Source organism: Mustelus asterias, unplaced genomic scaffold (assembly GCF_964213995.1).
Source record: "Mustelus asterias unplaced genomic scaffold, sMusAst1.hap1.1 HAP1_SCAFFOLD_134, whole genome shotgun sequence".
Taxonomy (NCBI): Eukaryota; Metazoa; Chordata; class Chondrichthyes; order Carcharhiniformes; family Triakidae; genus Mustelus; species Mustelus asterias.
The window spans coordinates 530,167-543,480 of record NW_027590165.1 but is presented as its reverse complement, the minus strand read 5'-3'; the positions used below and the strand labels follow the sequence as shown (position 1 = coordinate 543,480).

General features: G+C 44.9%; 1 protein-coding gene across 1 annotated transcript in view; it reads left to right on the top strand.

Annotated features, from left to right (window-relative positions):
- LOC144484922 (NACHT, LRR and PYD domains-containing protein 3-like) overlaps positions 1-13,314 on the top strand; it is a 184,988-nt gene that overhangs the window by 20,557 nt on the left and 151,117 nt on the right. The window contains exons 4-8 of the mRNA XM_078203281.1: positions 1,491-1,662; positions 1,766-1,831; positions 6,284-6,405; positions 6,946-8,021; positions 11,648-11,734. Coding sequence (XP_078059407.1) covers positions 1,491-1,662; positions 1,766-1,831; positions 6,284-6,405; positions 6,946-8,021; positions 11,648-11,734 — 1,523 coding nt within the window. The remainder of the gene's footprint in view (positions 1-1,490; positions 1,663-1,765; positions 1,832-6,283; positions 6,406-6,945; positions 8,022-11,647; positions 11,735-13,314) is intronic.

Below are 13,314 nucleotides of genomic sequence, written 5' to 3'. Positions count from 1 at the left end.
AGCCCCTCCTTCACACCCCACTTGTAACTGTGTTAATATCTCTCGAATCCGATCTAATTCCCCTCTCCTCTTCACCGAGATTTCATACTAGTAATTTGAAAACGAAAAATGTTTTGTTTCTGGAATTTGAGTTACTGAGCGGTAAAGTTTACATTAGATTTTTCACCATTGTCAATGGCTCATTCTCCTGACCTAAATTAGCAGTCGGTATTTGGATTAGTCAATGGCAATTTGTCAGTTAAATTTCATTTTAACATTGCTTGCATTTGAATAACTTCAGGATCAGACTCATTATTTCCCTGCCATCTGAGTTCTGATTCGTTGTTTAGTTTACTTACACATGGAGAGCAGGAATCCCTACAGTCCATAAGGAGGCCCATCATTCTGCACCAACTCTTTGAAAGAGCAGCTTACCCAGGCCCATCTTTAGACAATGCAGGAAACCCACACAGACATGGGAAGAATGTGCAAACTCCGCACAGCCAGTCACCCAAGGCCGGGATCAAACCTGTGAGACTGCAATGGTAACCACTGTGCTGCTAGGAGTAGGCCGTTCAGCCCCTCGAGTCTGCCCCGCTCTTTAATAACATCATGTCTGATTTGATTGTAGCCTCCAATCTGTAGACTGCCTATCCACGATACCCATAACTCCTTGCTGACCAAGACGCCATCCACCTCTCCGTTCCTACCACCGTTTCAGGAAGAGCGTTTCAAAGACACACTACCCTTTTGGAGAAAAAACACATTGCCACATCTCATCAGGATTTCCTGGTAAATCACAGCGTGATTTAACTGTGTGGGAAAAGTGCATCATGTTGTCAATCAGTCATCGAATCAGAGAAACCCTACAGATTTGAAACAGGCCATTCGGCCCATCGAGTCTGCACCGACCACAATTCCACCCAGACCCTACCCCCTTATCCCTAAACATTTACCCGCTAATCCCTCTAACCTCCGCATCTCAGGACACTTAGGGGCAATTTTAGCATGGCCAATCCACCTAACCCGCACATCTTTAGACTGTGGGAGGAAACCGGAGCACCCGGAGGGGACCCACGCAGACACGAGGAGAATGTGCAAATTCCACACAGGCAGTGACCCAAGCCGGGAATTGAACCCAGGTCCTTGGAGCTGTGAAGCAGCAGTGCTAACCACTGTGCTACCGTGCCGCCCCATCATGTTGGACACTGAAGGACAGACAACTAATCACATGAAAATATATCAGATTCTCAGTGATTCCTCACACGAGTTGAAATGTGTTTTTGATTTCCAGTTCAGTTGATTCACATTTGTTTATTGTTAGTGGTTGGAACGAGATTTCAAGAGAATTTTCAGTCCGTGTTTATTATGGATCAGGACCCGGCCCAGTGACTGATTTCTGAGCTGAAAACAACTGGGAAATCCCATCATTGAGCAGATCCTTTCCATCTCATTCTCAGTGTTTACCTTTCACTCTGCGTCTCATTATTCTTCATTACTATTCTTCATAGAAAGTCACTGAGCTCGTGGATAAGGGAAACCGGGCGGACAGTTCCAAACTTCTCCTCAATCTGGTGATGGAAAAAGGATCTCGGGCTCGAAGGGTGATGTGGGAATCCTTTGTGAGAATGCGTCACGGAGTCCCAAAACTGGATAAAATACTGAAAGAAACACAGGAGCTTGGTACGGTAAAATCACAGTGAATTCAATTTCACATTTAAACACTGTCGATATCACTGTAATATTACACTGAGCTGGTTTCATGGAAGTTCATTTATTTAAACAGGTGCTGATTCGTTTGATTATATCAACATCGCACATGGTTTATCTGAATTACCCACTAACCTGAAAGGTAAGAGAGGAAATGGAGATTATAAACTATTTCACTTCTGAGAATCTGAACGATTGGTTGGAGCCTTTGTTTAAGAGATTGTGAAAATCTGGGATACTGAAAATTCAAGCCTGTGGAAATTGGGTCGAGCATGATTCGGTTTTGTCATTAATGCTCGACCATACATAGCTTCAAATTACAATTCAGATGATCTGTCGTTTTTTTTTCCAAAAATGTGTGACCATTGCATCTTTTCACTTAACCTAGCTGTTAATTGGTATTACTTCTGAAGTCTTATAGACACCTGTCCGAAACCCGGTACCGTGTGAATTCAGTACAGAGCTCCTGCGTGCCTGGGTGTTCTAACAGAAAGCAAAGAGTGGGGTAAATGGTTGTTTTGGTTGGCGATCAGTGACTAATGGTGTGCCTCAGGGATCAGTGTTGGGACCGCAATTGTTGACGATTTGCACAGATGAGTTGGAGACCAAGTGTAGTGTGTCAAAATTAGCAGATGACACTAAGATGAGTGGCAGAGCAAAGTGTGCAGAGGATGCTGAAAGTCTACAAAGGGATATAGATAGTCTGAGTGGGCGAGGGTCTGGTAGATGGAGTACAATGTTGGTAAATGTGAGGTCATCCATTTGGGTACGAGTAACAGCAAAATGGACTATTACTTAAATGGCAAAAAATTGCAGCATGCGGCTGTGCAGAGAGACCTGGGTGTCCTTGTGCAAGAATCACAAGGTGTTTGTAGGTGGAGCAGGGAATTAAGAAGGCAAATGGAATTTTGTCCTTCATTGATAGACGGATGGAGTTTAAAAACAGCGAGGTTATGTTGCAGCTGTATAAGGTGCTGGTGAGGCCAAACCTGGAGCATTGTGCACAGTTTTGGTTTCCTTATTGAGAAAGGATATACTGGCACTGGAGGGGGCGCAAAGGAAATTTCCACGGTTGATTCCGGAGTTGAGAGGGTTGGCTTTTGAGGAGAGACTGAGTGGACTGTGAAGATACTTATTGGAATTCAGAATAATGAGGGGAATCTTATAGACACATATAAGATTATGAAGGGAATAGATAAGATAGAAGCAGGGAAGTTGTTTCCACTGGCAGGTGAAATTAGAACTTGGGGGCATGGCCTCAAAATAAGAGGGAGCAGATTTAGGACCGAGTTGAGGCGGAACTTCTTCAACCAAAGTGTTGTGAATCTGTGGAATTCCCTGCCGAGTGAAGCAGTTGAGGCTACCTCACTCAATGTTTTTAAAGCAAGGATAGCTACATTTTTGAACAGTAAAGGAATTAAGTGTTATGGTGAGCAGGTGGGTAAGTGGAGCTGAGTCCACAAAAAAATCAGCCATGATCTTGAATGGTAGAGCAGGCTTGAGGGGCCAGATGGCCTATTCCTGCCCCTAGTTCTTATGTTCTGGGTTCACAGTAAAGAGTCGGGCCTTGAGCCAGATGTAAAGGGTTCGCTGCACCTGAGGAATCATTCCTACCGTAAACATATCAAATTAGTGAGTAGCAAAATCCCAGATGGCCCATCAAGCCAAACCCGGACCACCAGGGCTCAGTGTTCAGAAGCGGAGATGTCCACTGATGACTGTACAATGTTCCGTAACATTCATGACTCCTCAGATACTGAAGCAATTCCTGTCCAAATGCAGCAAGTTCTGGACAAAATCTAGGTTTGATCTGACAAGGTTGCATGTAAACTTCACACCACACACGTACCAAGCTATAACTATCTCCAACAAGAGTGGATTCAACCATCACCCCTTGACAATCGGTGGCATCACTGTTTGCTGTATCCCCCACTATCAACAACCTGAGGGTTACCATTGACCAGAAACTGAACTGGACTCGATATATAAATAGTGTGACGACAAGAACAGGTCAGCTGCTCAGAATTCTACAGCGTGAAAGTCATCTCTTGCTCCCTGTAAACTTTCCACCATCCACAAGGCACAAGTCAGAAGTGTGATGGAATTCTCTGCCCTCACCTGGGTAAGTGCAGCTCAACGACACGCGTGGAATTCCTCACATACCAGTTTAAAGTAGACTGTTTGATTAATACCCGCCCACAAAACTTATCCCCTTCACCACCGACGAAAAATGGCAGCAGTGTTTACCATCTACAAGATGCGTTGCCGAACACAGCAAGGCTGCTGAGATAGCACTTTCCAAACTCATGGCTGCTGCCATCCAGAAGATCAAGGGCAGCAGTCACAGGGGCACACCACTATGTTTTCCACCAAGTCACTCACCACCCTGACTTGGAAATATCTCTGTCCGTTCAAAAACAAAGAACAAAGTAAAGTCCGGCGCAGGAACAGGCATCTTTGGCACTCCAGGCCTGCGCAAACCATGATGCCTGCCTAAACTGAAAACGTATGCACATACAGAGTCCGTATCCCTCCATTCCCATCCTATTCATGTATTCGTCTAGTTACCCCTTAAATGCTGCTGTCGTACCTGTTCCCACCACCTCCCCAGACAGCACGTCCCAGACATTCACCATCCTTTGTGTAAAAGAAACTTGTCTCACACATCTGCTCTAAACTTCTCCCCACGCACCTTAAACCTATGTTCCCTAGTACTTGACTTGAAACACTATAAAAGGGGAAGGTTATTTTTGTTTTGAGTTCTCTGTCTAAAGGCAGGTTATGTCTCCACCATGGGCAGGGCAACGAGCGAGGTCCTGAATTCACCTTAAAAAGAACAGGGATCAATCGTCAGGCTGTTGTTATAACATAAACCACATCAAGCGCCCACCCAACTGATCCAAACGGCTCTGCAATAACTCGCTTAATGTGGTAACAGCCCTGATAGAATAGCAGAACTTTCCATGTTCAAAACTGTTGCTTTTCCAATGCACACAATATGACGAGAACCTACTGAAGTTTACGCACAGTAACAGTGAGACTCCTGAACAATTACAGTCTCTCCCGCTCCTACGCAAGCGTCTAATATCCCACTTAGCATTTCTGCAGCAGATTGGGAGCTCTGACCAGTTCACAAACTATGTGGACTGCTATATAATCAAGATCTACCAATGAGATGTCTATAATAAGTGCAGGGTGGAAAGTATTAACCATCAGAGTTAAAACATCACCTTTGTAAAATCAATGGGGGTGATTCTCCCAGGTCGCTGTGCTGCTTTGGTAGTGCAGCAGACCAGGAGACTGGTGCAGAGCCGTTTCACAGGCTCCCCGCTGGGGGCCATAGCCTGCCTGCGTCTCCGGCAGCTGTATTTCGGGCACCGACAGCTCCGTGCCAGAGATCCGCGCGGAGCTGTATAAATTATTACAATGCGCATTTGAATCTGCTTAAAAGTCATTAGCGGGCCCAGCACTGAGATTTCCGGGTCCAAGAGCCTCTCGCCCCGCCACCCGCTCACGTCAGGAGTGGTTCACTCCGACGGGGCTTTGTACAACTTCCCATTTGCAGGGAGCTGGCGACCAGACCCCGCTGGAGTGAAGGGGATGTCATCGAGGCCCCCATGGGGTTGGAGGTGGCTGGGGTACCCTGGGCATTGCCAGCCTGGGCCCCTGGCACTTCCAAAGGGGCAAAGTGCTAATGTCCAGGACACCTTGGCACTGCCTACTGGGCATTGAGCAGTGCCAAGAGTACAGGGCCTAATGGGGATCGGGCCTGTGGGGGTGAGCAGTGGGGGTGGGGAGTCCCGCTTCCACTCTGCATTCGGGCTGAGTGACGGAGGGAGGGAGGACAGCGATTGGGGCTGGCCATCAGGGTGGGGGGAGGAGATCAGCCTTCTGGGGGGGGTGGGGGGGGTGTCAAGATTACGGCGGGGTCAGTCCGTTGGGGTGGGGGGGAGGGGGCGTTGGGACTGTGGAGGAGGGGGAGGGGAGGGGGCGTTGGGACTGTGTAGGAGGGGGAGGGGAGGGGGCGTTGGGACTGTGTGGAGGGGGAGGGGAGGGGGCGTTGGGACTGTGTAGGAGGGGGAGGGGAGGGGGCGTTGGGACTGTGTGGAGGGGGAGGGGAGGGGGCGTTGGGACTGTGGAGGAGGGGGAGAAGTGCTGGCCGCCGGCATTGTGGGGCCAGTACGCATGCGCCGATCTCTGCACTGACAGATCATCGCACGCACAGTGGCCGCTCAGCGCGATGCTGCTGGCCCCTCCAGCCGGATTCACGCTCGTGCAATCTGCTCTGCAGAGATTGTGGGAGATTCATTTTGAAACTCCCGCTGAAAAGTCCAGCATGATTTACTCCAGTTTTTACACAAATTCGACACCGAGATTCCTTTTTGGGAGAATCGCCCCCAACATGTGATAGAAATATTGGAATTAAGTGAAGACCTGAAACTTTAAGTGGAAATTAATCATTGTCAAATGAGGTTTTCAATAATTCAATTTTATATCCTACTCAAACCTTGACTGACACTGTAAATTAAATCTCTCAAATCAGCAAAGACAGTGTCTTAATGCAACTAACATTTTCCCTCTGTTCTAATTGAAGATCTCCAACAGAAACACAAGGAGACACTACGGGTACAAACTGAAACACTGAGAGTGAACACTATCCTCATAAAGGAGAAGGTTAAGATTTTCCAGCTGGTTGGTCGATACGCTGAGCTCACGGTTATTTCTACTGTTCGAGATCGGACACTTGTCGAGCATGAACTGCTGGCAAGAGGCCGAGACCATGAAGAATGGAGAGAGAAACATCTCCGGGGAGAACTGGAAAAAATCCGAACTGATCAATTGTTTCAGAGCAGCTTTTCCCAGAGAAAATCCAAATCTGGGAATTCAGCAGCAGTGAGCGGAGTGCCGGGAATTGGAAAAACAACAATGGTACAAAAGATTGTTTATGACTGGGCCACTGGGAAAATATACCCACACTTTCAATTTGTTTTCAGTTTTAAATTCCGGGATTTGAACACTATTAACTGTAGAATAAACCTGAGGAATCTGATACTGTTTTTCTATCCTTACTTTGGGAATATTCTGGGAGAGCTCTGGAAGAACCCAGAGGCATTGCTGTTTATATTCGATGGTTTGGATGAATTCCAGGACAGTATTGATTTTGCTGACAATCGGAGAAATACAGAACCTCAGTTCATGTGCACAGACCCCGAATGCTGGTGTGAAGTGTCTGACATTGTGTACAGTTTAATACAGCACAAGCTGCTCCCTGGATGTTCAGTGTTAGTGACCAGCCGCCCCACTGCATTACATTTATTGGAAAAGGCTGACATCAGTGTCTGGGCTGAAATCCTGGGATTTGTTGGTGATGAACGGAAGGAATATTTCAACAAGTTTTTTGAAGATCAGACGGTGGCAGCAGCTGTTTTCAAACACGTGGAGGAGAACGAGATCCTGTACACCATGTGTTACAACCCTTCCTACTGCTGGATCCTCGGTCTGTCACTGGGTCCCTTCTTTACACAAAGAGACAGGAAACGGCAGCAAGTTCCCAAGACCATCACCCAACTATATTCCTACTATATTTACAACATTCTGAAAAACCATGGCCGAGAGATTGAAACCCCCCGTGATGTGTTACTGAAGCTTGGTGAGATGGCCTACACAGGAGTGTCTGAGAAGAAGATTGTGTTTAGAAATGGAGATTTGATCAAGTACAAGCTGGAACCTTCCCAGTTCCTGTCTGGATTCCTGGTGGAACTTTTGGAGAAAGATGAATCTGCCCAGAGTGTGGTTTACACATTCCCACACCTCACCATCCAAGAGTTTGTAGCTGCACTCTCACAATTCCTGACTCCAGATCCCGGGGAGATCGGAAAACTCCTCAGTGAAGCCCACAGCGAGGAAGATGGGCGATTTGAGATATTTCTCCGTTTTGTTGCTGGTCTCTCCTCCCCACAGTCAGCTCGACCCCTGGTGGAGTTTCTGGGTCCGTTTCTTCATCAAACAACCTGCCGAGTGATTGACTGGGTGAAGGAGAAGGTTGAAGGGCAGATTGGAGACACACAGACTGAAACTGGGAAGAGGAAGCTCCTGAACACATTCCACTACCTGTTTGAGTCTCAGAATAAAGCACTGGCTCGGAACACAGTGGGATCTATGGAAAAACTTTCATTTAGCGGATTGCGACTGACCCCGATTGACTGTGCGGTCCTGTCTCATGTCATTGGACTCTGTGATACAATAAAACACCTCGATCTACAGCAATGCTACATTCAGTGTGAAGGGCTCCAGCGGCTGGGACCCGTTCTGCACAAATGTCAGGAATTGAGGTAACTGTTTGGTCTCAGAGCGGGTATTTTCATTGCTGAGAAGCCATTTCCTTTGTTCTAATAAAACAGAGACATGTTCAGTTGAGGAAGTCAAGAGGGAAACAATGTCCAATGGTCACAGAGAAAGCGCGGGAGAATGGCACAAAGTCATAAAGCTCATTTGAGAGCAGATGCAGACATGATGGGCCGATTGGCCTCCTTCTGAACCTGTAATAAATTTTTAATTCTCTGATAAAACTACAGCGGTTCAAGAAGGCAGATTCTCGTGGGCAAATGGGCATCGGCAATAAATGTTGGCAAAACCAGTGATGATCACCTTACTTGAGTGAATAAAAGCATTATTGGGATAAATTTTAAATAATTAGAGGTGTAAAGGCCTCGTTACAAAATTTAAAAAAAGGATATTTTCCCAACAGAAACCATCTGATTATGTATGATGCGAGAAGGAAATTTGTTTCTCTTGTGTTCGGTACAGCTTACAGTTTGTGGCTAATTATTGTCAGGATTATTTTCCTGCACGCTGCCTCTGTTATGTATTATAGTTGGTGTGTGTTTTATCGGGACAGTGTCCTTTTATAAGTCATGTGATAACTGGTAACATCAGTCAGGGTCGCAGTGGAGGTTCAGTCTTGTATTAAACCTCACAGTGTGCAGTTGTGAAAAGAAACCTCCCTTAGGTTACAGCAGCCCACGCTGTTTCTGTTCCATGGTTCTGATTGCAGCCTCATAAAACCTGAATCACTCGCTGTGTTTAAAAAAAATAGCTTTATTCACACTGTATTTGCATCTTTTGCAAATCACTTTAAATCTTGTTGCTGATCCTTGGCCGAGCAGCAACATTTTGATTTGCTCCCTTTTCTCTCCAGCACCATCACTATTTTGAACATTTCTATCAAATGTCCTCTCAGCTTTCTTCCTTCCAAGGTGAACAACCTCTCCTATCGATCCTCGTGTCTGAAGTTTCACATCCCTGTAGCCAATCTTTTAAACATGTTCAGCGCTCTCTCCAATGTTTTCTAAGCCTTCCTAAAGTATGACGCACTGAACTGAGATCTAACTGATGTCTTTTGCAGGTTCAGCACAGCCTCCTTGCTCTTGTACTCTATGCCCCTATTGACAATGTTATGATCCCAGCTGATTTCTGGACAGTCAGGTCGAAGAGCAGAAACCCGGCTCAGTAAATCATAACTTTTATTTATTGTTTTATTATTTAGAAATGTAGATGAACAGAATAACAAGGTAGGCGATTAACTTTTAACAAAAGAATAAAACCTTTGTTAAAAAAATAACTGCAATGCACCACCCCATCTAACTTCACAGATGTCTGCAGATCTGTAAGGATGACACGAGTTACAAAATAGATCCTATGTTTTAATGTTCCCAGTAAGTACACAGTTAATGTAAACCAACAATCCACCTGTGGTTCAGATATACCACTCTCTGAAACTCAGTGACAGATGCCACCCAAAGTAACTTCAGTGGATTCTTCTTCAAATCCCCCCAAATGTTTGTAACAATGTGAGAAAATCCGTCTCACTGGGACTGATGCTTCCGCTCCAGAAGCTCCACTCGAGAAACAAAAGCAGCTTTTGGAATCTTTTCAATGCTTTCTGTCAGGTGCCTTCACCAAGGATCCCTGTCCAATATTTCAATGTTTCCTTTCATTATTCCTCCATACTCAGCCGTGCCAACAGACACCAGCGCCTCATAGTCTGTATGAAGGTATCACCAACTTTAGGAATATATCAGATATCTGGATTCTCGTGAGCAAACTTTACAATGTCTGCATCTCGCAGCTCTGTCTTTAACTGGGAGCCTCTCTCTGCTCCTCTCTTTAACTTCGGGAGCAGTCGCTTGTTCAGATTCAGGTTTTTTTGTCTCTTTGACTTCTGTCTTCCTGGAACTCCTCTTTTCCTCCTTGGTTTCTGACGGTGATTTATCTTGTGGGTCCTGCTTTCTGAGTCCCTGCATTGCCCTGCCTCTCCTGGCAGCCTCTGTGAACTCCATCTCGCTTCTTGGGTTAACTGGTTGCAAACTGAAACTCAGTGTTTCTATCATTCATTGTGGACTTCTGAATATAAGCAACCATTTCTTTAACCTCTATAACTCTGACAATGTCGTAAACCTTAAATTAAAATGCAGGGACACAAAAAACCCGCAGGCAGGCAGCTTTGTTTAACACAAAGTGAAATTAAAGTTTTGGCTCTTTCTTAACACACAAGCACAGAAACACAAATTAAACTTAAACTCATGAATTATTATCTGATGCCTACAAACATAAACTATTTCACAGCAGTAAAGCCCAAGATGCTGTATTCTTTATTAACTGCTCCCTACACTTGCCCTGCTAACGGCAATGATCAATGTGCATATACGTCCGGTCCCTCTGCTCCTGCACTCTGTTAACTATTCTACCGATTATTTTATATTCCTTCCTCATGTGCATGTTTCCTGAAAGTATCACCTCACCCGTCTCTGCATTGAACTTAATCTGCCACCTATCTGTACACTCCACTATTGTCTGTTTTTCAGTCCCAAGCTCTTCTCCTCACAGTTTACGACGCCTCAAAGGTTTCTGTGATCAACAAACTTTGAAATTTTCCTCTATACTGCATTTACCTAGATCATTCATATATATCAGGGAAAAGCAAGGATCCCAATACTGACCTCTCGGGTTCTCCACTACCGACATCCTCCAGCCTGAAAAATATCCATTATTCATTGTTCATCCAATTTTGTATCCACATTGCGACTTTCCCATTTATTTTATGAGCTGATGCCACAAGTCTGTTGTGTTACTGCATCAGATGATTTTTGAATATCCATGTACACCACATCAACAGCAGAACCATCATTGACCCTTTCTGTTGCTTCCTCCAATTCACAGCAATATAAAGCCAGTCGCAAATGGCATTTTTTTTTACCAACCAATGAATTTAGTTTCCTGTGTGTCATTATTAGACTTACCATTTCCCTTTTGAACTCAGTGTGGGTCGACTCAGCGTAGTTAAATGATCAACTGACCCTCCAACCCTCAGCTGAGCTTAACACCAGTGCTCCCGTCTGGAGCCACAGACTTGACTCAATTGGATTGACTCACTATTTAAGGTTGTGGTTACAGGCTCCTGGCCCTCTCTTCATCCACTCCAACAAACTGAGATAGCTGGGAATTAAACCCGTATCAACTGCTTAGAAAGCAACTACACTGACCATTATATCATTGTCATCATTACATCACAGGGGTAAGTTTTTCACTCACAGGATGGTGTGTGCGTGGAATCGGCTGCCGGTAGTGGTGGTGGAAGTGGATTCGATTGAGTCTTTTGGATAGGTTCATGGAGCTTAGTAAGATAGAGGGTTATAGATGAGCCGAGAATGTAAGGAAATTGTTCGGCGCAACTTGTGGGCCGAAGGGCCTGTTTGTGCTGTAGATTTTCTATGTTCTTCTATGTTCTAATGTAGTGTTACAGTCATAGCTGGGGTGTAGAGAAAGATCAACTTGGGTGAGGTATCGTATCGTAACTTGAATCTTAACTTGCTAAGTTTCTGACACAAAAATAGATCCAGCTATTTTTCCTGCTGAACATTCATCTGAATTTAATGTGTTTCTCACTTTCTCCATTTAGTCTGGGTCGCAATAAAGTGGGAGATTCAGGAGTGAAAGTACTGTCTGCGGCTCTGAGGAATCCAGAATGTAAAATACAGAAACTGCAGTAAGTATCAGACTGTGTGAGATTGTGTTAATAATCAGTGGATGGTCTGACACTGTAAATTATTATCAGCGTCAGTAATAGTGTCATTAATAACCCCACATCATTCCTGTCAGTATTCGTGTTAAACACCACGGATTCGCTCTGATTCCTGAAATCTTTCTCTCTCTGATCTCCAGTTTGGAGAGTAACAGCCTCAGATATTCTCACCTCTGCTCTCAGTACAAACCAGTCAGTGATGTGTCTGAACCTGAGTTACAATAAACTGCGAGATTCAGGAGTGAAAGAATTAACTAATCATTTATAATTATTCTCAAAACCATTCATGAGAATAAAAAAGCTGGACAAAACGATGAAATGTTTATAGAATTCCCCGATATGGCTGGTCACATGTTCAATTCAGTTTAATTTGTCATTCAGATTATAGATGTTTATGTCTGTCGGCTTCTCAGTTTGATTAAATGTGGAAAACTGCAGTATATCGGTGAGGCAGATTACAAACTACATTGAATTCTGATGAGTTTTATCCCGAGGGATCCACTTTCAAATGTATGTTAAACGGAGCTTAAGGAGCATCTTAAAAGAGAATGCAGATATCGAGGTGGGGAGGGTTATGAAGAAAATTCCAGAGCTTACAGCCCAGCAGTTCAAGGCACAGCTCAGCTGGCAATGGCAATAATCATTCTGGTGTTGTTACAACTCTTACAATGGCAAGAATCACTGTGCAGAATAGTCTGAATGATGTCCCTATTAATAATGGACATTGTTTTTAAGAACACAAATAATGATACAAAATATACCATTGCTATCAGTATTTTTGTTATTGAAAACACGATCCGCTATGAGTAGACACATACTGAGCTTGGGAGCAAAGTAAAGACCATGAAATAAAAGAGACAAAGGCAGCCTGGATATGAAGTTATCTGTGTGACAGGAAATAGGCAGGAGAGGTGATCTCTACTTTTTCATGTATGGGAAGCTGACAGTGGCGTTCCCCAGAAACCAGTACTGTGTTACTACGACTAATTTTCTTTACATATACTGCCAAATGAGACTTGGGTTTATCTAAAGATGAGATGTGAAGCTCCAGCACACGGCCACCAGAGCAGAGAGCGGACGCAGCATATGATAGACCGAGCTCAATCACACCAAAACCAATGGATCAGATCAGAGATCTGCTGTCTTGCCATATCCAGTCCTACATAGTGTTACACATGCCACAAATGGTGGACATGCCGCTTACATGAGGTGACACGGTGGCACAGTGGTCAGCACTGCTGCCTCACAGCGCCAGGGACCAGGGTTCAATTCTGGCCTTGGGTGACTTGATGTGCAGAGTTTGCACATTCTTCCAGTTTCTGTGTGGGTTTCCTCTGGGTGCTCCAATTTTCTCCCATAGGCCAAAGATGTGGATGTTCGGTTGATTGGCTATGCTAAGTTGTCCCTAGGTGTCTAAGGGTGTGTAGGTAAGGGGATTAGTGGGCCACATATGTGGAGTTACAGAGATAGGGCCTGGGTATGATATTCTTTCAAAGAATTGGTGAAGGCACGATGGGTCAAAGGGCCTCCTTCTACACTGTGGG